This window comes from Corvus moneduloides, chromosome 4 (genome assembly GCF_009650955.1).
Source record: "Corvus moneduloides isolate bCorMon1 chromosome 4, bCorMon1.pri, whole genome shotgun sequence".
NCBI classification, from domain to species: Eukaryota; Metazoa; Chordata; class Aves; order Passeriformes; family Corvidae; genus Corvus; species Corvus moneduloides.
The window spans coordinates 63,737,767-63,762,729 of NC_045479.1; the positions used below are offsets into that span (position 1 = coordinate 63,737,767).

Sequence of the window (24,963 nt, forward strand, 5' to 3'; positions counted from 1 at the left end):
CACAAATTATATTTTAAACAATAAACCGTCAATTACAAAGAGGAAGTAAAAGTGCCAAATTATACCCAATGTCAGAGAGATTCTCCTCTGTGTCCTCTGAGCACAGGCTGATGGCTACAGTTGCAGAGCACAAGCGCCTCTGATGCATGGTATCTAAAAACTTCCCACCGCAGAAATTCCCAAGTTTTCAATGGCTGGGCTCACTGCCCGGCTGGAATGCGTACTTTAGCGATACGCCTACAGCCGCTGCACCACCCATAGCCAAGAAGCACCTACAGACTCGGTTCCCAGAGCAGCTCCTGTGCTCCAGAAATGCTGCTGGGGTAGCAGAAACCTCCTCACAAGTGTTCAGCTGCAGAGAGCTCAACTCAGCATAGTTTAAAGAGGACAGAAACAAACATGTAAACAGCATCTGTGGCGTCTCTTCTCTATTGACTTTCCTGGAAACGCATTAACCTATTATAGTACTTCAAAATAAATAAGAGAAACAGAGGCGAGGCAAGAGTATACCGTTCTCTCCCAAAAGTTTCTTTCTGCCTGTCCTCTCACTTGCTCCGAGCTCCCGTTCCCTGGGATTAGCGATCGTTTTCAGCAGAGATCAAATGAATGACTTTTCCGCTAATGACACTTAAGAGATGCAAAAACCACCCCGGGCGCCACCAGGGGCCCGGCGCGCGGCGGCCGCCCCTGTCCCCACGCCAAAGCGCCCGGAGCGAGGCGAAGCCAAGGGCAAGCCCCGCTCCGCAGCCGGCCCCGGCCGCCGCTCCGGCCCCCCGCCAGCAGCAGCGGCAGCGGCAGCAGCAGCCGGAGGGGCGGCGGGGCCCGGGGCCGCTGGGTCGGGTGGGGTGGGGACCCGTCCCCGTGAGACCGGGGCTGCAGGGGGTGCCGCCGCCGCCGCCCGCCCGGCCCCCCCCGGCATGGCGAAGCGCTGTCACTGACGCACATTTAATTCGCCCGGCTGCGGGTACCGCGCAGCGCCGCTCGCATCCTCCCCCCGCCGCCGGGGAGGGGGCGGCTCCGGCGGGGAGGGGGAAAGTCAAACTGCAGCAACAAAGTTGCTCCCCCTCCGCTCCCCCAGACCTGCCTCGGCCCCCAGGGGGTGGGCAGAGAGGGGGGGCCCATGCCCGCCTTACCTTGCTTGACGCACTTGAGGCGGATGGGGTCCTTGCAGTGCTTGATCACGGCCAGCACATCCCTGATGGTGAGCCCGGCCACGGGGGTCTCGTTCACCTCCAGCAGCAGCTCCTCCGGCACCAACTTGCTGCCGCCCTCGTAGGCCACCTTGCCGGGCTTCACTTCCCCCAGGTAGGGGAACTGCCCGTTCTCGGCGCCCCCCTTCAGCTCGAAGCCCAGCTGTCCCTCCGGGTTCCTCACGATCACGATCTCGTGGACTCTGCTCGTCCAGTGGCTTTTCTTCTTCAAGCCCTTGGACATTGCCGTGGGGATGCTCTGCCTGACTCCCTCCCTGCAGTCTGTGCCTCTTCCCTCCCTCCCTCTCTGCCCCCTTCCCCGGGGCAGCCGCGCTCCTCCGGGCAGGCTCGGGGCGGGCGGGAGCGGCCGCGGCTGTGCCGGCCGGCGGCCCCGCGGGCTGCGAGCTGGGTCGGGGAGCGCCTGTGTGCCCGCTCCTCCCGGCTTTAGCTGATATCCATGGCAGCCGCGGCGGCCGGACCCTGCCTGCGCGTGGATGTACTAGTTGTAGAGAAACTGGCAGGAGGGAGGAGGGAGGAGGGAGGGAGGCAGCGGGAGGGAGGGGACGGCCGCGGCGCGGGGAGGAGGAGGAGGGGTGTCGGTGTCGGTGCCGGAGCGAGGCGGGCGCTGCTTCGCCGCTCCCGCCTCGCCTGACCCGGTAGTGAAGGCCGAGAGAGAGGCTGCCTGGCACGGCCGGCAGAAGGCGGAGAACGGCCCGGGCGGGGGGGCGAGGGCGCCCGACGGGCGGGAGGGAGAGCGGCGGCTGCGGCGCGGCCCGGCCCCCCCAGCGCGGCCCCGGCCAGGAGGGGGCGCTCGGGGGAGCGATGGCGCTGCCCCGGCCGAGCCCGCGCTGCCCCCGCCCCGGCCGGACACTGCCCAGCACCGCCCCCGCCCGGCCGGACACTGCCCAGCACCGCCCCCGCCCCGCCGGACACTGCCCAGCACCGCCCCCGCCCGGCCGGACACTGCCCAGCACCGCCCCCGCCCCGCCGGACACTGCCCAGCACCGCCCCCGCCCGGCCGGACACTGCCCAGCACCGCCCCCGCCCCGGCCGGACACGGCCCAGCACCGCCCCCGCCCCGGCCGGACACTGCTCAGCACCGTCCCTGCCCGGCCGGACACTGCCCAGCACCGCCCCCGCCCCGGCCGGACACTGCCCAGCCCCGCCCCTGCCCGGCCGGACACTGCCCAGCACCGCCCCTGCCCGGCCGGACACTGCCCAGCACCGCCCCCGCCCGGCCGGACACTGCCCAGCACCGCCCCCGCCCCGCCGGACACTGCCCAGCCCCGCCCCCGCCCGGCCGGACACTGCCCAGCACCGCCCCTGCCCGGCCGGACACTGCCCAGCACCGCCCCCGGCCCCAGCTGCGGCTGCGGGGGGACCGGCAGCGCTTCGAGCCGTGCGGGGGCACCGCGTCGCTGGCCCGCGGGGGCTGGGGGAGCTGCCCGAGCCGTGCGGACAAAGGTCCTGCGGTCCAGGAGCTCTGCTCGCGGCCGGGAAGGACCAAAGGCAGCTGGGCTTCGGGATGTGGCTGCAAAACCAAGCGACACCTGTTTGCTTCGAGGATCTCGGTGTGTCGGGCGTTTGCAGAGTGGTTTCACTCCACTCGGAGGTCTCAGTCAGTTTATTGAGTTGGACATGGGCATTGTTGTTAACCCGGGTTGCTGTGGCCGCAGCTGATGGCTCAGGTGGGTGCTACATCTGAAGAGGGTAGGACAGAGGGGTGGCAGTTCTCTCCATGAAATTTACTGACTGTCACCCAACAGGTGTTCACCACCCTCGCACAGGTTGCCTGCTGCTACTTGGCCTTTGTGGCCAAATACCCACACTCCAACCTGCAGAGCTTCCCTAGAGCCCTAGCAGTGGGATTCACTGTTCAGCAGGTGATACTGTAGCTCGCTCCTCCTGTGCGCTCTCCCTTTAATTAGTTCTGTCATATGCCTCACATGTGTGCCAGCAATGGACTGTAGCAGTTGGCATGTCTTTGTGGGAAACTTGCCTTGCCTAAAAAAATAGTTTCCATCCGAAGTGAAGGTTGACAAAATACAGACAGAACAACATCCTGACTTTAAGTAAAGTGCGTAGTGTTTGTGCCTGCAGGATATAGGGGAGCAGGATACATGAAGGCAGGGGTCTGCAGACAGGGTACTGAATGGGATAAGGCAGGAAAAATGTATTTTGTGTTATGGCATGCAATTTAAAAATGGTCAGATATTTTTAAAATTTCAATTAAAGTGACTCTGCAATGAAATTTTTCACAAATTGTATGGCTGTTTTTCCTCTTGGTTTCTATGGAAACAGGCCGTTACGCGATCATGCTTGGCTGTGTTGCTTTTACTTCTCCAATAACTTTTGAAGCTGTTGGGCAGTTTCACCCAAATCTATCTCAAATATAATTAAGTTATTTCATGAAAACAGGCAGCTGGGTAGGGCTGAGAGGTCCTGTAAATGTCCCAAAGGCTGTAACATGAACTTGCCTCTTATTAAACAGTGATTCACATGGTTGAGAGACCATATAAATGTCTTGGTAATGAGAAAAGTTTCCATTACAGCTCATTATCAGCCTCAGTATGTGTCTGTGGGAAACCAGGGTTCTTCACTTCATTTTCCTTTAGAATTACTTGTGTTCCAGAGGTGGAGCAGACACATGCAGAAGGGAAGAAAGCATTGAGGAATTACTGACATCTGTATTCTGCAAGTAATTTCACCTGTTTTACTAGGGGCACCTGGTCAGAGGTGCAAAACTCTGTGTGTGAGTGGCTTCACAAAAGTGAGCTCAAAGGATAAACAAAACCAAGACCCCACATATCTGGAAACATGAGATGCATAAGTACAGACAGCTGAAGATGAAAGGGGAGCTGAGAAGGTACCCTGACTGGAAGGTACTAAGATGTTTTCGCTGGTGGGACAAGGGTTACGTAATGGTCTCCTTTTCCAAAGACCATAATCAGTGTCTTGTCATTAGGGAGCAGGGTGTCTGGTCTGGACAAAAAAAGGCTAAGGCATGTGGAAAGAGAACAAAAGAGTCAGGAGGTTTGTGTCTCTGTAGCCCTGCCTTTTCACTTTGTCTTGGTTTTTAGTTCAGAAGTGAGGTAGGAAGCAAATGGCTGAAAAGAGGAATACAAGACATAACATCCTGTTATCCTTCAGTTTCACAAATTTTACCACAGTCACTTCTTTGCTGAGTCATCTCTCTACTAAAGTCCACTCTACTAAAGTGATCACCATTTCTTAACTTAGAGTTTTTAGTCATTCTGCCAGTATAGTATTGTGGTTGTTGATTTGTGTTACAATTAAAGTACATTTCTGAGTAACTCCCATGTTTACCACAATATATGTACAACACTAGGACATCTGCCAAAAATTCAGCTTTTAATAAATATGTCAAGAAATATTGGAAATATTCTTAGATGGGGGACGGGCATCCTGTGGGTGTTATTTTACTATTTCTTAGGAGTCCCTAGTAATTTATTGATCAGAGGTTTTTTAAATGCTCATTACCATTTTAAGACAGATGACAACAGTAGGTAATGGGTAGGGCATTTCTGATTTCAGCTGTCCAATAGACAAATCAAGCTGAGTGAACTCTTCATTTCTAACTGCAGTTGTATTAATCTAAAATAACACCATGTAGAGGTGGTGGAATAGGTGTTCCAGGGGCACTAACTTTGCCTCTTGGAGATGGGCAGCAAGGTGAGCCAGACAGACCCCGGCACAGGCATCTGCAGTTTGGCAGAGAAGTGGGAAATTAGATGGAAGGAGGCCTAACAGTTTTCCCAAAGATCTGTGTGTTAGTTGAGCCTCATGTCAGGAAAGGATGGCAGTTTTCAGGTTCAGAGACAAAGAAAACTTGGTGAGTAGAGTGGCAGGTTATACCTGTTAAGATCAGGAGTGAAGTGTGATTAAAGGATGGGTGAAGGATACCGTGTTTCTCTGCACCATCTTCTTACAGGAGGCATAAGATTTTAGAGTTTTGAGTTGAGTGTGTATGGGTAAAGTTTTGCCATCATATCATCACTGGCTTATGTGCTTTGGGCATAGGGCAGTAATGCCAGAAACGCAAAGTTTGCTTTGGTCTTCTATTTGAAAATATATCCTGAGGAAATGAAACGTCATACAAGGTCCTTTTGCATCAGCTGCACCATTTCAGATAATTTTGTTTCATTTCTACAGGGATAGAGGGATCCCTGTACAAGATTATTCTTGTCTCTGACAGAGCAAGTGTCCCAGCATGTGGCTGAGGGGGTGAGTGAGCAGATTTTCTGTCTGGTCCCTGAAGAGCTTGAAAAGGACTTTGTGATTTGCTAAGATCTTTCTGTTAGCTCCTTCCATTGGTTCATCCCAGGAGGGCATGTGAACTGGTCCTGAGTGTGAATGTAAGGGTATCTAACACAAGGGATTTCCTGTGAGTAAAAGTAACAACAGCACATAATGAAACACATTCACCAAACAACACGAATGCCTTTATTGTTCCTTTAAATCTGAGCCTGTAAACACAGGAACCAGCAAGTCACTGTACTTTTGGGAGTAAAGTTGAGCACATGAGTAAGCTGAAGTGTGAGACTTCATAAATAATTATATTTGGTAGCTGAAAGGAATCCTTCCTACTGTAACATTACAGATTCAGTAAAAAGGTAACTGAATCCTGTTTTTATTTTCAGTATGCCCCATTTGTAGATAAGTGAATTCCTCAAACAGAAAATGATGTATTGCACATGCCAAAGGGGATAAAAAGAAAATACATCCATTACCTTCTATTATTTATGCAGGAATGGAGTTCTCTGCCTTGTAATTGTGTTTGTAACATTGGACTTGAACTCAGAAGACATTAAATTTCCTTCTTCAGCACATGGTTCCTGTGTGACAGGATGATAACTACATGATATTGTTATCTCTTATTTTTTCCATTTTAGTATGGGCATAATTCCTCTATTCTCTACAGTTTTCTATTGAGCATGTCAGCTACTCAACAGTTATTCTTAAATAAGCTTCTCAACACTACAATATAGATTCACCACAGGACATGTATTCATCTAGGACCAGGAATTCAGATGATTAAATCCAAATTCACAAATATTTTCTCTATGCCCTTAGTTGCCCAAAAAGTTTGTAATACCTAATCTTCCCATCAGTGGAGCTCCAGAGTGTCTTAGCTGATTTCTTCTGCTTGGAGTTCTAAATGTTCTCCTTAGGATTCTGAGAAAATTCTAAGTCCTTTATTTCGTTGGACACAAGTTTAAAATTCCTAACCTTCTCATCTGCAAATTTCACCAAAAAACCCACTAGAAATTTGTTACCACATTTACTACAGCAACACATCTTCTATGAGCTTAGTTTTACTAGTATGAACCTAGAATTACTTCTAACGTAGTCTTTTCCCATTTCCTGGCTTCAGATTTTGAGAACACTTGCTTCAGAAAAGCTAAAACCTCAGGCTGTTTATCTAAAAACTCTTTTCCCAACTCCTCTAAATTCTCACTTTTGATTAAAAAAAATACATGTTTTATTATACTACAGAGCAAAAGAAGAACTATTGTGTGTGTTCAGTTGGGTTTTTATTTGTCTTAGGCCAAAACATTCCATAGTTTTGGCCATCAGTGCTTCAAAACAATCTGCTACTTAATTTTAAACTCCAACATTTTGTAAAGCATACATCTGGCTAAAATGGAAAGTAATGGGTAATACTCAGCTGTCTCAACCCATTGGAGGATTTCTGTTTTGGCAATAGCTGTTGCAGAGGGCAAATCTCATCATTTCTGGATGTGAAGAAAAAAGTCTCCATGGCTGTACTGAAAGATAAATGCAACCTTTGGGAGTGGAGAAAAATCAAAGACTGAAGTTCATCTAAATAGTATAGTTTGCAACAGGTTTATAAGATTGCAGGAAACATGTTGTTGTCTCCTGACCATCTCTATATTGGCTTTTGTTCTAAATGTGTTCTTTCCCAGTCACTTTTCTCTTTTCCTATCAAACTTTGGTGTTGTATACTTCCTGTCAAACCTTGGTTTGTATACTTCCCATGCTGCTCCTGCTGGCTGCTCATGAGTTGATTAAGGTGAGATACAGAAAATTTGTTGGAGGTCAAAAATTTCCCCAGGGACAAAGTTCTGGAGACAATCTGTCAAAATAAATTTGGAAAGAGCCATTGAAATAAACAAATGATAGCCTCTTTCTACAGCAATGCAAGTTTAAATTGCATCCCAGTAAATATCCACAGCAGAAGGCAGAATAAGACAGAAACAAAACTGCACACAACACCCTATCAGAAAACAATCCTTTAATTTGGTCTGACAGTAGAAAGATAGCAAACCTACAAGTATCTGTTACGGTGAAAGGAAAGAGAAGTGTGAGGCTCACTGTGAATTACTGCTGTTGAATGGTGGCTGGTATTCTGAAAAAAAACAGATCAAGTGGCTGGGTAACAGCCTGGGTTTGAATTGATGACTTCTCCACCACCATGGCACCAGTTTGTGCACTTGCTAGTTTAAGTTATCCTGTATCTAATCTCTTAATTTTCCCATTTTAATATTTCATGTTCAGTGATCTGCCTCACCATTAAAATATCCATAAACATTGGTTATTGCTGGTATGTGATGATATCTTTGATTAGCAAACTATGGTGGATCTTTTCTCTGAATTCTTTATTCCTTGCCTTATTTTCATTTCCCTTGGATTAGACAAAATGAGACTTTCCTCTTTCGTGTTTATAATCGGTTTCATTTTACATTTCATATGAACTAACAGTACTGCTGAGATTGATCTCACAGCATGGCTGGGAAAGAATATGAATATTTTATGAACTTATAAAAGATAAAATGAAAGCATATTATTCTAGGGATGTATTGTTGATGTTCTGTGTAAAATTGTGACAGCATGTCCATTCAGAACCTTATTTGCACATCTCTCTCATCTCTTTGAGAGGAATAACTTTTCCATGTCAAAATTCTTGCACTTAAGGTGATTGCAAAGCCTTCTTGTCATGAAAATTAACAAATACTTCTGAAGTTAGAAGGATTCACACAGACATCACCATGGAAATTTATAAGAGGTTACATGTTTTGTAGATACATTTCCATAAATATTAAAGCACGGTGCAATGAGGAGTTTGAAGAAAATGACTCTAAAATAATACCTGCAGAAACTCAGCCAATGCTTGTCACTGCTCAGAGGCCGTGCATGAGCCAAAATGAGTAGGAAAGACACCTCAGTCAATTTAGCGCTTCAGTGCAAGTGGTGCTGAAGCACTGAACTGGCCAAATTCTCAACATTTTTACCTTAGTAAGCCTGAAGCTTTAATGAACTCAGTTGGTGAGGATGATGTCTGATTTCCATTGTTCTACCACACTTTTAAATTCAACAGAGTTCCTGATTCATGCTGCCTCATGACAGCTGAATGGACAGGGCATTCCTTGTCTGATCAGGGTGTGCTGAGGATCAGGATCCAGCTAGTCTTGGCTCCCTGATGTCGATGTTTTTCACAACTGCAGAAACACCTGGATTTCTTTCACAAGCTGGTTGTATTGAAAGATTATCAGGTGATGGAGACATGTTTAAGTAAAAGTATCATCATGCAAAGGTTAGTGACAAAAACAGTTTTGAATTAGCAGGGCTTAATTTCAGAGTGATATATAAATACTCAAAAACTTGAATGCTAGGTTAAACCTAGAGCCCTTGTCTCTGCCCCACAACCAGAGTGTGTGTGCTCCAGATGATGTGACATAAGGGCATTTGCACCATTGGCACTCACCAAGTTTTATTCAATTTTGTTTATGTATTTCTGGAATTGGTCCACGCATGCTTAGAAGCTCAAGATGGGCTTTGCTGTGGTTTCGGGATGATAAACAAAAGCGCTTTCAAGGAAGCTGAATTATGTTACTGTGCAGTTTTGGTGTTATTCTCAGAATATGGCTCCATGCTCTGTCACGCTGGTGGCTGCACATTATTCTCACTAAGAACATTTCTACACAGGTGCTTCCATCTATAGCAGCTCACTGATGGGACTGCATGGTACTGTCAGGTCACTGATGCTGTTCTTGGATGACGTTTTCAGGGGGAAAAAAAAGCTTCAGCTGATGTAATGACCTAAATCTAATGATTTGAAGACAGAACCCTCAATCAAGTCTTCAATTCAAGATTTTTTCTCCTGTAAATTGTAGGTCAAGGCCACAGTCTCCAGGAAAATTTGATGCTTGACCAGAAATCCAGCTTATCTTGGGGAAAACTCTCAGATAAGCACCTCCACTGAATTTGAAGAAGCAAGCATGCTCACCGTTGTGAAGCAAGACAGGTGCAAGTTACCCCTTACTGCGCTCAGTTGAGACATTAGTGTTGAAGACATAGCATATAAAAATAGATTTTAAAAGTTTCAGAAGTCAAATTATTCTTATTTTGACTTTGGAAATGTATTTTCTTGTGCTGACAGGAAAAGTTTCTGTACTTTATCATTGTCTTGTTATATGATATCTGGAAATGAAAGAAATACTGTGTTTGCTAGGTGTTGAATTTTTTATCTCTAATCGAAGGAAAAATTGTTCTCAGTCACTGTGTAGTTAGAAACACATGAAGAAGAAACACTGCTTGGGCAATTAGATTATTTTTGCAATTTGCTACAGATTATTTAATTAATCAGAGAGGCTTTATTCAAGGACAGGTGTGTTATTTTTCTTCTATCTAAATTATACTGGAGCTCTCATAACTTCTATATCATCATGATATTTTATTCTCATAAGGATTCTTTATTTGTAGGTCTTGTTCTTTCTTGTCATGGCCAGTGCCTGTGTTGTTGTGTCTGAAGCCAGTAACACTTGCTCTTTTGTCCCTTTCAGTTAATGATGTAGGCACTGGTACTCTAATCCACAGTTCTGCTGCTGCAGCCCTTCGCTCCATTCTTTTTCACCCCAAGGTTAATAATGAAGTAGTGGAATAATGAACATACCATAGGTAAATAAGGAGGCTAACACCAGTGCTGAGATTTATTTAAAAAGAGGTTGTTAAGAGTGGAGAGGAAGAAGGAAAGAACTACTGTCATTATAACTTTTAAAAGAATTAAATTATTTCCTCAATACTTTGTTATATAGATTAGTTTGGGATGTGTTTTGTTTTCCCTTTAGATTTTAAATTCAATGAACTTCTTGTCAGATACTGTTACTTGCATTTCTCATAGGACTCCTACCATCACTATGATCTTTGTGCTATGCATTTACATCATAAGTCAGGGTTTATGCTCTGAACAGTTTTTAATACGGATATCATGGGTAATATGGGTAAAAGCAGGCAAGATCACATAGTTCCAAGATCACTTTCTGAGCATATAATAGAAGTTGAGGATGATTGAACACTAGAATAGGCTCTGCTGAGAGGTCGTCTCGTAGACATAAAGATTCAACGGGGCTCAGCCCTGGGCAGCTTGCTCTACTTGACCCTGCTCTGGGAATGGGGTTGGCCAACATGATCTCCAGAGGTCGTGTCCAATCTCAACAATCCAGTAATTCTGTGTGGTTGTGTGCCAACCAGACCCAATTCTCTGGAGTTTTATGATGCAACTGTTCATTGGACCACATCATCTTTGCCATAAAGTTGTACAAAAACAATATTGTTGTGGATGGAGACCAGTTCTGCAATTATTAGATTGAGCAGTTCTCCATTAGATTGAGCAGTTCTCCTTCACAGCAATTGTCCCATTGACTTTATATTAAATTGGCTTCTGAGCACCTCTTGACCTGAAGGCTAAGTTCTTAGTATGCAATTCCATTTAAAAATTAATTGACACTATTAAGACACTTCTTCCAAACCCAGATTAATAACCATCTTAATTTACAAACCTAGGAGCCTTAAATGAATTAATAATGTATTTACAGGGTTTATATATTGGCATTCCTACAATACTAAATGGTGCAATTGGTATTAGTTCAGCTGGTCTCAGATTGAAACTGATTTCTCCCAGTGATGAAAGAAAATGACAAATTGTTTATTTGACAGGATTTTATCTCTTGTGGGATACACTTTAGAATGAAGTGCTGGAAATAGAGGAAAATATTGCATTATCCTACACAGATAAGCTAATAATGAATTATTTTTTACTTCTTTTCAGGTGAAAATTTTCAGTGGGACCCATGTAGTGCTGCATTTATTGTGTGATTTAATTTCCTTGTATGCATTTTTAAGTGTCAGTGGAACAAATCTTTCATCCTTGCTGCTTGCACTTAAAAAATGGGTGCTACACTGGCAGCTGTTTCCTTGCACTGTTAGTATGAGAAAATGTCTGACCTACTCAATTAACAATATTATTTTCTGAAGTACTTAATTGTTTTCCTGATAGTGCTCCTTCAGTTTTGTTATTCAGTAACCTCAGGATGCCCTTCTCTAAGAAAGTGTACAGGTTTCCACCCGCAGATTTTGTCTATGCAATGATCTTCCTAAAGCAGATTTGCACACTGTTGTACCTTGGCTTCTACTGAAGTCCATCATTTTGCATTGTCTTCAAAAGAAATAAAGTTAGTCAGGTTTTTAAAAAATTATTTTTGTACATTAAAAAAATATTGAAAGTTGTTGGTTTTGGATTGTACCATTGCAAAGTCTAAAAGACATTAATTTTGAAACTTCTCAAGCTAGCCAGTTTATTTTTAGAAAAAAAAATCCACAGCAAAGAAAGAATTAGACTAAAATTTTCAGTGTCTTTTACAGAAGTCTCCCTGAAGAACATGTCTTCAGTCTTTGCAAGGGAGGAAGAAGTCACCTTGTTTCTTAGACAGCAATAACCAGACTGTTAAAAAATAGGTCAAAACTGAACCTTCTCAAGGTTTGTTTGTTTTCTATAAATTTAAGGGAAATAAGTCAATTTTGTGATTTAGAAATAGCAAGTCTATTCCAGCCAAAAAGAACAAGCAAAGTAATTTATACTTCTTCTAGGTGTAAATATGGCCGCATTAAACACCATTGAATTGATTTGCATATATGTATGTTATAATTAATTATCAAAACAAAGTCTGTGTGAATATTAAGAGACTCACTTTAGTCCTAGTAGGAAAAAGTTAAAAACAACTTGAATTCTATTCTTAATGATTTATTTTGAACTTCAGTTTCTACTTTATGTACATATATCCCACAGTTTAGTTTGACATTTATATGTTATCGTTGAGTAGTTATAAGTCTAGTTTGTCATTTGAAAAGTGGATGATTTTCTAGGATAATTGCTGGAGATGTAAAAGGCAACATAATTTTTTTATAAAGAATGTAACTGCTTGTATTTTTTAATTCTGAATCACGGGCATTTTTTGATTCCAGAAATTGTGATCCTAGCAGTGATTTTGACTGTTATGAGTGCTTACACTTTTGGAGTTCCTTCCTTTTTGCAAAAGCATGGCACTTGACAGTGTTTGTTACTACTAACACTTGGCTTTCTGCAGTGATATGAGGATGGCAGTAGGCAGGTGTTACGCTGTGACTACTACTTAGCAGGAGAAACTTGCTCCTTATCCTAGCCCGTATTCTCCCATCTGCTTGCTTCACTCACTGTTGTGTCTGGCTGGAATCCAGATTTGTAAACTCTTTTGGGGACTTGGATTTTTTTTTTTTTTTTTATATTCCATGCTTCTAGATGACTTAACACAGAAAGCACAATAATTATCCTTCTTCTAAGACTGAAGGACAAATACTGTACTCTAAAGTCTTGCCTCCTGACCATCAGCACTTAACAAACTGTAGGACTGCATTGTGGCTCCATCCCTGACCGTACTTTTCTCATAGTAGGAATAAGCCTTCTTAAGTGCCCTTATTTGGGCTAACAAATAAAAATAATTGTTGTATCTACTACACCAGACTAAATTAGTAAATAAATTTAGCCATTTATTATAATAGTGTCTTGGTGGTGGTGAATTGAATTTAATTGACCATTATTAATTAAATAAAGAGTACTGCAACAAGTCCTTGTTATCTTAGACTTCTAAATTAATCAATGAGCTAATATTTGGATAAAATCAAAGTATATTGATACTTTCGTTTTATTTTACATTTGGGTTGGGAATTTCTTTTTCCCAAAAGTTGGTTAGAGTATTGTGCTAATAACACCAATGTTGTGGGTTCAATCCTCATATAAGCTATTCACTTAAGAGTTGGACTTGATGGTCCTTGTGAGTCCCTTCCAATTCAGAATATTCTATGGAAGATTACTGTAGCCTGTTTTAAAACTGTGATTTATGGCAATGCAAAACAATACCTCAGTGCTGGGGAAGGTTATGGAGCACATCTTGAGTGCCATCACACTTCAGTGCCAGCACATGCAGGCCAACTGGGGATCACGCCCAGCCAGCATGGGTTTGTGAAAGGCAGGTCCTTCTTGACCAACCTGAGCTCCTTCTATGACCAGGGTGACTCACACAGTGGATGAGGGAAAGGCTCTGGGTGTTGTCTACCTGGACTTCAGTAAAGCTTTTGACAGCATTTCCCACAGCATTGTCTTGGAGAAACTGGCTGATCATGGCCTGGATGGGAGCACTGTTCACTGGGGATAAAACTGGCTGGACAGCTGGGCCCAGAGAGTGGAGAGGAATGGAGTTACATCCAGCTAGTGGCTGGTCCCCAGTGGGGTTCCCCAGAACTCAGTACTGGGGCCAGTCTTGTTTAATACCTTCATCAGTAATCTGGACAGGGGGATCCAGTGCTTCCTCTGTGAGTTTGGAGATGACAAAAAGTCAAGTGGCAGTGATGATCTGCTGGAGGGCAGGAAGTCTCTGCAGAGGGATCTGGACAGGATTGATGGGCTGAGGCCAATTGTGTGAGGTTCAACAAGGCTGAGTGCTACACTTTGGCCACAACAGCCCCAGGCAGCGCCACAGGCTGGGGCAGAGTGGCTGCAAAGCTGCCTGGTGGAAAAGGACCTGGGGGTGCTGGTCAACAGCAGCTGAACATGAGCCAGAGTGTGCCCAAAGGGCCAAGAAGGCAAATGGAATCTGGACTTGTATCAGCAACACTGTGGCGAGCAGGACCAGGGCGCTCATCGTCCCCCTCTACTCAAACTGGTGAGGCCACATCTCAAATCCTGTGTTCAGTTTTGGGCCCCTCACTACAAAAAGACATTGAGGAGTACATTATTAAGGTAATTCCCTCTCAGATCAGGGCTTGGCTAGATTTACATTAACTTTTTTTCCAAAAAGAGATCTCTAAGGACGTTGCTGGAGTGAGTTCAGAGAATGTCAACAGAGCTGATGAAGGCTCTGGAACACTATGAGGAGTGGCTGAAGGAGCTGGTGTTGTTTAACCTGGAGAAAAGGAAGTTCAGAAGGGACCTCATCACCCTATAACTACCTAAAATAGGAGGTTGTAGCAAGCTGGGGGGTGGACTCTTCTCTGAGGTAGCAAATGACAGGGCAAGAGGAAACAAGTTGTGCCAGAGAAGGTTTAGATTTAGGAGAAATTTCTTCTCTGAAACAGTTGTCAAGCACTTGAACAGGCTGCTGAGTGGAGTGGTGGAGTCACCATCCTGGAGATGTTTAAAAGATGTGTAAATGTTGCACTTAGAGACATGGTTTAATGGTGGAGTTGGTAGTGCTGTGTTAACAGTGGGACTCAATGATCCTAGAGGTCTTTTCCAACCTAAATGATTATGTGATTCTATTCTATAATGCAAATGGATTTAGACTCTGAATGCACACATTTTTAAATATGCTTTGAACTTTAAACAAATAAGCAGTTTCTTTATGGGCACAGCTCATTAAAGAAGTACAAAATTCCTGCAGGTGATTTTAAGATCAATGCCCTACATAGTTATGTTGACACAGAAAATGATGTTGTTATGGCCTTGAAGAAGCCAAAGGGAAGAAGAGGATTTGTAATTATGAGGTATTCAAAATTATTTAAAAGTTACTTTATCTAAAGGGTTCACAAACTTTTCTCAGGCTCTCCCATATTTTCTTCAGATGAGCTCTAAAATAATTCTCTGCTTACATTTCCTAGCTTTAGGTTCATCTTGCCTGGCAAAATTTACAAGTGCAGATGAATTTGCAACTAGTACAGTGAACTAGCACTCTATTATTTCATTTTATTAGAACAGTAATGAAAATCTGATGCTCAAGTACTTAAATGATATATTTCTGAATTTGTGGGCTATACATTTGGGAAACAATCAGCTGGACAGAATGCTGTCCCCATGCACTTCTCTTTGCAGCATAACATTCTTTATTATGTTGCTGTTTATTTATTATCCCTCTAATGCATTATTGCACTCAAGATGTACTTATGTAACAGGACATAAAAATAATTTGCAGAGAGTAGTAGTAGTAGATGGAAGTTAAAACACACTACTGTCTGCATTAGAGAGGATTTAGTTAGAAAGCTAAGAGGAAAGTCATGGAAAATGTAATCTTCTCTATTGTTTTCCTTGTCTTAATCTTTTCTGTTCCTTCTCTGTACATGGTGTATTTAATCAGATCTAACTGCTTGAAGATTCCTGCATCTTTAGAGATCCCTTTTTGGAAAAAATTAATGTAAATCTAGCCAAGCCCTGATTTGAGAGGGAATTATCTTAAAACTGATTTTGAATGACAGTCATATTTTACTTTTTTCTTACTTAGAAATACCTGTTGTAGTAAAAAGCTTTTGGCAGTGAATTAGAAATCACCCTGTTTCCCAAGGATGGCATTTGAATTACCTATATACACAAAAGTGAGAAAACAATAACATAATTATTATTTAGAATGAATTTTTACTATTTTGTCCAGATACAAGTCATTATAATACTTCAATAATTTATGATTATATCCAGAATCTGTTAACAAATGTGCTCATGCAAACATGATCAAATCTGTACTTTGACATATAGTATGATATTTTTAATGGAACATGATAATCCAATGAATAAAAGAGATGCAGATCGATACTTTATAATACTATAGAAAAGTGTGTTTCATTTCCTTACTGTGTGTCTTCTGTCTTCTCTGAAGTGTTGCATACAAGGTTCAGAACCATTTCTGTAAGGTGGTGGTGTTCGTTCTTCCTGCTCAAATGAATAAGTGCTAAATTTAATTTTGGTGTCTGGAGCTTTCTTTGATAACCAGCTAAAAAACTGAGTCTACTCCGTGAAATTCACCCTATCCAGACTCCTCTGAGGCATCTTTGACAAGGCTCAGAGAAATAACTGAGCTGCCAACAGACAAGAAGTGGGTGGAATCACTTGGCTGTGTGGTTCCAAGAGTCTTCTGAACTTTTGGGTTGTGTCAGAGAGGTGAGATCTTCCCCTGCTCAGTAGGTCTCAAACAGGGGGGTCCTACCAGCACCCACAATTGCACATCTGAGCCAAGGGTGTCTCGAGAGCACCTGCAGAGAAAGACAAACTCAGCTCTGCAGGAGCAGGGTGGACTCCTGTGATGGGAAAAGGGTGTTCATTTAGGGAAAAACTACAGCACTGCAAGAGATGCCAGAAACAGCATGGAAAATGGTTTTGCTGGAAGTTGTAAAATGCTTTGAAAATTAAACTTACTGAATATCATTCCTTCATTCTTGTGCTATATTCCTGCAGAGATAGATATATATGGTGAAGTATGGATATATTCTTGTGTCCTTGTTTGTATGGAAACTCCAATTATTAAAATTAATGTATATAACAGTTGTCTTCAGAGAAATGGACATTAGTAGTTGCAGGAAGCATATACACAATTCTTTAGAAATATAAATTCCACTTTTCTTAATACCCATAAAACTTTGCTGTTGTGTGGGCAAGACTCCAAATGCTGTATTTCTGTAAAACAGCTACCAAAATCAGCTACTGTTCATTTAAAGTATCATTTGGAAACCATGGGAATAGGAAAACTTATTGGGGAAAAAAATATTTCTATCTTTATACTTTGTAAAATACGTAACAAATTCAGAACCTGCAGATATTGGCTGTGGTGACACTTTTCATGCAGATTAAACAGGTGGAGTCCAAAGTCCCCAGTTACGATAATAAATAGTCACCTTGATTTCTAAAACCTGCAGAAGAGAACGATTGACTGATCGGTGCTGGATCTGGGTAATCATCTTTCAAATATACTCTGCACTGGTTTCAGATGTAGAACTCCAGAAGGACTTGGGTCTTGCAGAGTTATGGTGTTGCAGTCAACTTTGAGTAGTCAGGGGAAACTTGGAGCTATAAACCTGGCTAAGTATAAATTATACATTGATAATTAATGTTCATCTGATGTATAGATTGGGTGCCCAAGAAAGAGATCCACTAGTGTTTTCAATATGAGTGTAAAAATTCTTACAACATTCTTATGCCCCATGTTAAATTGTAAGAAAGGGCATTTATGTGCACAAATCATGTTTTATAGCTATTTTTTCCACCACCTAATGGTTATTCTCCATTCAATAAGTAAAAATCCTGTGATCAACTCCCTTTGGCAGCCTGATGATATGGCACCTGCATTTCTTAATTTCTCATATTGCAGCTTTTGTATTTTACAAAGAGTACATATGTATTCAAGGAAGCAGAGGGATGACATTTTACCCCATGACAGAACAAAAGGAGCACACATGGAGCATTGTACTGCCTGATTAAATAGTCCTTGGAGCAAGGGCTGAAATTTATGTCACTTTCCAGCAGGAATTGATTACCCTTATGTTTGTAATATGTATATAATATCCCACATAATCTCTGTCTTTGGTGTCATCAAGTGGCTATTTCTGTATGTCATGCACAGTGGAACAGTTTAAAGGACTGAGAACTTCCAATAACTTGTGTTTAAATGCATTAACATGGAGAACATGTGGCAGGTTGAAAGCTCTGGACAGGAAATAGACGTTTTTTCTTGTTCATCACACAAGCACTGTGTCGGTTTCTAGGTAAGAGGAAGGTGTCTTCACCAGCTCTTAATTTTGGGGACTGAAAGGTAGGGGTATGTTTTGCTATTAGAGCTCTTTGTAGGAAAAAGGTGATGGAAAACCTAGTACCTGATTTTCAACAGAGGCTGGACATGGTGTGAAAAGGGGCCACGAGGAGGAATGATCCCACCCTGCCCAAACTTGTTCACAGAGTACCAGTTGAGATCTAATCGAGTTTAGTAGTGGCTGCAAAACTTTCCAGGTGGTTTTGTATGTCACATAACAGTCAGATCAGGCCACTGTTGGAAGGAAGACCTGAGGGAGGTCTAAAGATGTAGGAATGAAAAAAGAAATCTTCACTAAACAAAAACTGGGCGAGTGGGTGGATGTGAGAGAAGAGGGGAAATCATGTTCTTTTTTCAACCTGATTTTGCAACAAGAAAGAAAACTCCCATTTATTTATTTCTTTTTTGAACAGCCAGTGTAATTTTCACTCATGATAGGAGGACATGCATGAAATTATTTTAATGAGCAGTTACTTAAAGGAAGCATAATCAGGGAGATTAGGGGGTTCTGTACTTTTTCAGCTTTTATGTCTGTATCTACATGTGCAAAATTTTCAAGAATTAATCATTTACTTTCAAAAATGCTTTGGGCTTTTCAAGTAATTCTTTTTTTAAGCATTGATGTAGCCACATGTTTTTCCATGGGTGGTTCAGAAATAGGATTTTCACCGTTTTTATCTGTCAAATTCAGTAGAGATATGAAGGTATTTATGAGGTAGTTACCAAGTTACTGCTCTGTGCAACACAGTGTTGAAAATGTGTTTGTAAAGTGTTCCACTGTTTCATTACATCCTAGAGCTCTCTGCGTGGAAAACTTCGCATTGTATTGTAAGAGCTTTAGCTCTATATCTCTATTTACCTCAATAGAGAAGTATGTAAATAAAAGGTTTTAAAATTACTGATGCCTCCACGTATAACAATGGTTTAGACCATTGTTATAGTGACTGAGCTGAAAAGAAAATACAGGACAATTTTTGAAGGATCAGAACACAAACCTAGAAAATCTTAATTAGAATAAAAATACTTTTGATAGCAGGTTTTTATTCTTAAAATAATGAAATTTGTATTTGTAATATGTCAGAATTTTTTCTATGATTTTGTTATTGTCATCAATAGTTTCAGCCTAGCCAAATCAGCCAAAGAACAAAGGCACATAAGTGACTTTCTACCAAGAACACAAACATCTGCTAAGCAGTTGCAAGTGCAGGCTGACATGGAGGGCAAAATGCTGTAAATAGGGAATAAGCGTCTGGAACCTGCCGTTGTGATCAAAGACAATTAAAAGGCCATATGAAACCACAGTGAACAGGAGGATATACTGGAAATTAAGAATAAATTAGTGCAAAATATTTCCCAAAAAACTACTTTTTTTCTTTTCAGTCTTCCCCAGGAAGTGTTAATTTTCTGTTTTAGTAACATTTTGCTCTTTTTGCTTTTGCCCACTTTCCTCTTCTCATTTTATTGCAAAAATTAAACCAAAAAAACCCTTTAAAAAGTACTGCTAGAAGCAGAGAAGTCAAAGTTCATCCCTAGAAATAAAGGCATGTGGAGGAGTATCCATTTTACGCTGCTGCAAAGGGTTTCAGAAAGTCTCGCCCATGCCTGTGCTTGTTTATGCTGTGCAAATGGGAAGGCATTTCTCAGAGGAATGCAGCAAGCAGTGCTTCTGAAAGCAATCGGGAAATTCTTGCTGATGTGGGAGTTGCCAGCACTCTCCCAAGCTAATGAAAAGCCCGAGATTGGGATTAAGTTCGAAAGAAAAGTGTCTGCTAATTGATTTTCATTATGTGTGGAGTAAGAATGGTTAGAGGTAGAGCTGTGGCTCCCTCCTGAAAGAGCAGACACTGCTCTGGCTGCCCGGGCATTATTATCACCTCCCAAGTCCGGGGTCTTCAGGCTCCCTTGCAGTGATTGCAGCTGTGGTGTCTTCTGCACTCACAATTCCTGCATAATCTCCCCACTCACTCTTCGATGCTCCTTTCAGTTCTGCTTGGGCAGCTTGCTGTAGCTTTGCACGCCCAGTCAGGGTTATTTCGGTGTTTAAAACCCAGCTCTGGAAGCATGGCTGGGCTCACCAGTGCCGCTGCTGGCACCCGACCGCTGCGGGGCATCGAGCGAGGAATTTCCACACCGCAGGCACGACTGGGAGCAATCTGTGCCTGGCGAGGGGGTGTCCCTGCCCACATCCCACAGGCATTTCGGCGTGGGGGTGTTCCTAGCAGTTTAGTCATCGCGTTTGACCCCTGGCTCCCCGGTAGGGAGGTACCGGTGCTGCCCAGCAGCGCAGCTGGGATGATGCCGAGCATTCTGGAGTGCCATCTGGTGGCACCGCATCCTGGCGTGAGGAATGGTGCCCCCGTGTCAGGAGATGGACGGCGGGGTAAGCGCCGGTAAGTGTGGACTGTAAAATGCTCTACCCCGGGGTAAGGACGGAGCTATCACGACAATCAGTGATGTGCAGTTGCCTTCCAGTTCTCCTCCTTCGCAAGAACAAGGCAGCCCAGAGACACTGGGGCCTGTATTTTTCCTGACTTTGTATTATAAGCATTAGTTACACTGGCTGTATAAGCATTACAAGTCTGCACTTTTACCAGAGATTTCTGTTTGACATGACATGTTTACAAACAGTTTGGTTACTCCCGCTTCATTCTGAGCTCTGATTTGAAGGGATTGAATCTATATTTCCATTTCTATGGAAACAGCTAACTGTCTTCTAATATAGCTGTTTTGTAACTGCTGGGTCTGATTCTGTTCTCATGTGGGCTGTTTTTAATCCAGTTTAGTGCTGTCGATCCCACCTGAGTTGCTTGAAGCTGACATTTATAACTGAGAGCATTCAGATCTGCTGCTCTCCCAGCACACTGCAGAGAAAGGGACTTTCATGCAAAATGTAAGCAGGTTTGGAGCAGATACTGTGAAACATCCCTCACCATCCATCATTTTGATAGCCCTAGTTCTAACTCCAGAGCTAGAACAGCCACAAATTTCTGTTATATGGCTCACACCGACCTGCCAACTGTGAAGAATCAGCCTTTTTGTATTCATTAGGAATACGGAGTTAAATTTGATACTCCTCCAAAAACTTCTGAATACATGATCAGCATTGCATTTGGCTTTGGTGAGATTTTTTTCCCATTTGTGTTAAAACTCCTAATGCTATGTGTTTCAAAACTGTAAGGTGTTCATAATTGTTCACTTTCTTATGCACTGGCCTGGTATGGAAGCAGGAGTGGTCATTCTCCCACCCCTGACTGTGGGAGAATCTGTTCTTTAGTTTAATGCTATCTGCCTTCCTTCAGAAAAGTGCAGTAGTTTCTCTTGGGAGTTGCAATCTTTATTACATTTTGAAATGAGGCTGATATCAGATGGGTTTCATCCTCATATCAGATAGTTGTGGCTCTGGAAAAATCATAAATGATGCATGGAGGGATGTCTGGTCATATTGCAATAACAACTTTCATGTTTCTAACAAGTGAAGCCACATGAAAAGCTAGAAAAAACGTGAATACTTCCCTAAGATGGATTTTGTGTATTATTTACTCATTTGGAAACTGGACAAAAAGATATCCCTCACAGCTGTGTAACAGCTAGAGCAGGAGTGACCATTACCTCCACAAGCTTCTTGCAGCTCACATTCATAATGTCCTGCTCTCCCCGGTTCAGAGAACTTGTGCTCACTTCTTCTGAGCTGGCAACAGCAGCCAACGTGGCTGCACACATTTACCTCTTGAGAACACTTCTGTTCCTCTTGCTGTGGCTGTGAAAAGAGTTAAAATGTGTACATGAGGCAGATTTTGTATTTTGCTGTGTCTGGCACCATGGGGCAAATTAGTTTTGAGTCACATTTGCAAGGTTCCCTGATGGGTAAAGTAGACACTCTGGTTTTTTGTTGATTCTTGCTCTCCTGAATTGAATCAACCCATGAGCCAGTTCTTTTCTGTGCTATTTTAATGTTATGGTAGTAAATATAGTTTTTTTATTTACCAGTCACAATAGCTTAAAAACAGAGCAGTATTATGGAAAAAATCTGTTCTTGACCTATAATTTATACTATTTTTTTGGAAGAGGTAAAATATACATTACACTAAAAAGACACTATTTACGTGCTGAATAAACTAAAGGGAAAAATAAGATCAACATATTTAAACATCTACTGAAGCATATGAAATATATATAATTTCACATTTTCAGCTAAATTATACCAGAGAGATACTGATAAATCCATTGCTGGAGGGTCAAATTGGGGCTGTGGTAATATGCCTAAAGAAGAAATAGTGGTAGGTGGCAATATATGCCTTAAACAGCTTGGAGAAGGGGGTGGATTAGGGATGCGGGGGTGGGGATGTTTGGTTTTGTTGTTGTTTTGGAGGCTCTTTTGCTTATTTATGTAATTACTTATTTATTTATTGTAATATTCCTTGAACACTGTCATATTCACTTCATCTTTGTGGATATATTTGTGGAGAGATCTGACAAGGCTGATACTTTCACTGGGCAACTTTGTAAGTCTCAGCATGAACCCATTTATTAAAGCAATAAATGTGCCTGGTGTTACTCTCTCTGTTACTCAAATGGTGATGTTGAGTCTGAACGTGCTCATCTTTCTGCTCGGGGGGTACTCTGAACAGGCATTTGCCTGGCAAAATATGCAGAGGTGCCTTCAGACCATCTGCTTTTCTGATTAGGCTGGCATGGGAGGTTCCTGCCCTGGGCCAGGTTGCAGGGGCACAGTTTATGCAGTGTGATGTAAATGGCCTCTCTGAGGCCACAGGAGGAGGGACAGAGTTGCTGGGAATAAACCCTGGTAGAAAATGGCATTTGGCAGGCCTTGTTTGGGTGCAGGACCCTGGTCAGGGAGCCTCAGTCCCAGCTGCTGCCCAGGGAAGCCGACTGTCCTGCCATTCCTCTCCAGCCTTACTCACACAGCACACGTCACATGCTGGCTGGGCAGGCAGGTCCTGGTGCCAGTGCCAGGCATGCAATGGGATGATGTCCTGTGAGGGACAGTATGGAAATTATCCAGTGTAAATTGTGTTATTCTGTAAGTTAATCTCACCACTCTTTTAACATCATGGGGTGTCATGCCCTAGTACCACTGCAGTGTTGGATTCTGAAAGTGGAAAAGCTTCTCCTTGGTTGTGAGTGTGTGGGGAAATCCAGGCAGTCTTGTAAAGGCTGGGCCAAACACACATCAGGCTTGAGTCCAGGACCATGCATATATCCCAGGTGCACTTGTGTTGGTGCTACCATGATGAAATATAAAAGCAGCATGAGACAGTTCCCAATAAAAAGTTATCTCTGCAATTCTGAAAAATTGTGTTTAGAGATTTAGAAATCCATTTCTAAGGTCTGTAAGTCTTTCTGCCTTGAGCCTATCTTTTTCCATTTTATCTCAGTCTCTTAACTGTAATTCAGGATTAGTGCTAAGGTGTTAGTATGTGGTGGGAACAGTAAAATCTCTCCTAGTACTGAACATTTATTGGTTGTAAGCTGTGTACAAGAGTCTGATATTATTTAAAAGCCTATATTTTGTTTTTACTTTGCAGAAATGACAAAGAGCTCATTCTCTCTAGGATAACGTAAATATAGGTCATAAGAATTTTAGTGTCAGCATTTTTCTGTCCATTGCAAGGGCCCACCCCATAGGTGAGGCCCTTAATTCGTCTTGTCCTTGTGTGTCATCTTTTTCTCTAGGTTTTTTGTTCCTTGAAGGGAAGGGGCTTATGTCAAGTACAGTGTGATGTTCGGTGCATAGTGGTACAGTAAATAGAGGGGATGTCCTTATGCACCTCTGGCCTTAGTGACAAGAACATATTTGCCTGAGATTATGTAGAACTGGACTCAGGCACCCATGTTGTCTCTTCCAGTGTTAGTTGCCATATAATTTCAGGATCTAAAATGTAATTTAGAGCAGTGATTCCCATGCTGTGATGTTTAGTGCTGTGATGTGGGAATCACTTGCAACTGCACAGCCAAGAAAATTCTTGATGATACAGAGAGCTGTGCCTGTGGACATGGTCCTTTTCTTCAGATGGTCTGAAAGTCCATGGCCAGTTGACAGGGACCTCTAATAAATACAAAAGCTCCATGTGATTCTTTAGGACAGATCCTGGGATCTCATAAATTGCCAACATCCTCAGGATGTGACCCTTTGTCATCGGTATAAATGATGTGTAAATATATAGAAGATGCATCCATAGTTGATCTAAATCTGCCTGCATCTTAAATAGCTTAATAACCTAGAGTTTATGCATCACACAGCTTCAGAAATCAAACAATCATCAGTCAGGAGACAGAGTTAAGCTTGAACACACAGTTGCATATGTTCTTCCTAAAGACTTTTTCAGTGTAGCAGTATAAATAATTGCTTACTATCAGTTAATATCTTATTTAATGCAAAATAGAATTTCTTATGCATGCTGGCATAGAACAATGTTCAGTGTGCCTCACTGGTTTGTAGGAGTGAAGGCATGATCTCAGCTTATCTAGGTAACAAAAGGTGATTTATCTCAGTTATAATGGTAAAACATCATAGCTCGGGGGGGGCTGCAGCCTCTAAGCACCAGAGCTTGGGTCTGCAGTCAGGAGTTGGTTTGATGAATGACATTTCAAGGAGATCTAGAACTCATCTGAAAATATCTGTCTTTGAGACAGATCTCTGCCAATATCTTCCTCATTTTCTTCCAAATATGTCCAGACTTTGGTGAATTCCGAGACTTGGGTCTTCATTGTGTCACTGCGGATCCATGTCAGGAATGTGTTTCTTATGTCTGCTTTCTTCCTTTCATATGTTGCCAATTTTTCTTTATTTCTTCATTTGAACAAGACAGGCAGACCATTATACAAAAGCTTACTTGGAAAAATAAAATGCCTCGAACTAGTACAACTGCTTTGCTACAAATAAATATAGTGGG

General features: G+C 42.8%; 1 protein-coding gene and 1 long non-coding RNA gene across 11 annotated transcripts in view; one reads left to right on the plus strand and one right to left on the minus strand.

The window, feature by feature from the left end:
* MAGI2 (membrane associated guanylate kinase, WW and PDZ domain containing 2) overlaps positions 1–1,862 on the minus strand; it is a 726,260-nt gene extending 724,398 nt beyond the window's left edge. For 5 of the 10 annotated variants that reach the window (XM_032106792.1, XM_032106787.1, XM_032106785.1 and 2 more), the window contains exon 1: positions 1,134–1,853. In XM_032106792.1, coding sequence (XP_031962683.1) covers positions 1,134–1,434 — 301 coding nt within the window. In that variant the 5' untranslated portion in view covers positions 1,435–1,853. Of the gene's footprint in view, positions 1–1,133 lie in introns of all 10 variants that reach the window. The other 5 variants (XM_032106789.1, XM_032106786.1, XM_032106795.1 and 2 more) reach the window with 3 other exon arrangements.
* Positions 1,863–12,801: 10,939 nt separating this feature from the next.
* Positions 12,802–22,326, plus strand: LOC116442346. Its single transcript, XR_004239523.1, has 3 exons — positions 12,802–14,145; positions 21,477–21,480; positions 22,316–22,326. It is a non-coding gene; the product is annotated as an uncharacterized LOC116442346 (long non-coding RNA).
* The last annotated feature ends 2,637 nt before the right edge of the window (positions 22,327–24,963 follow it).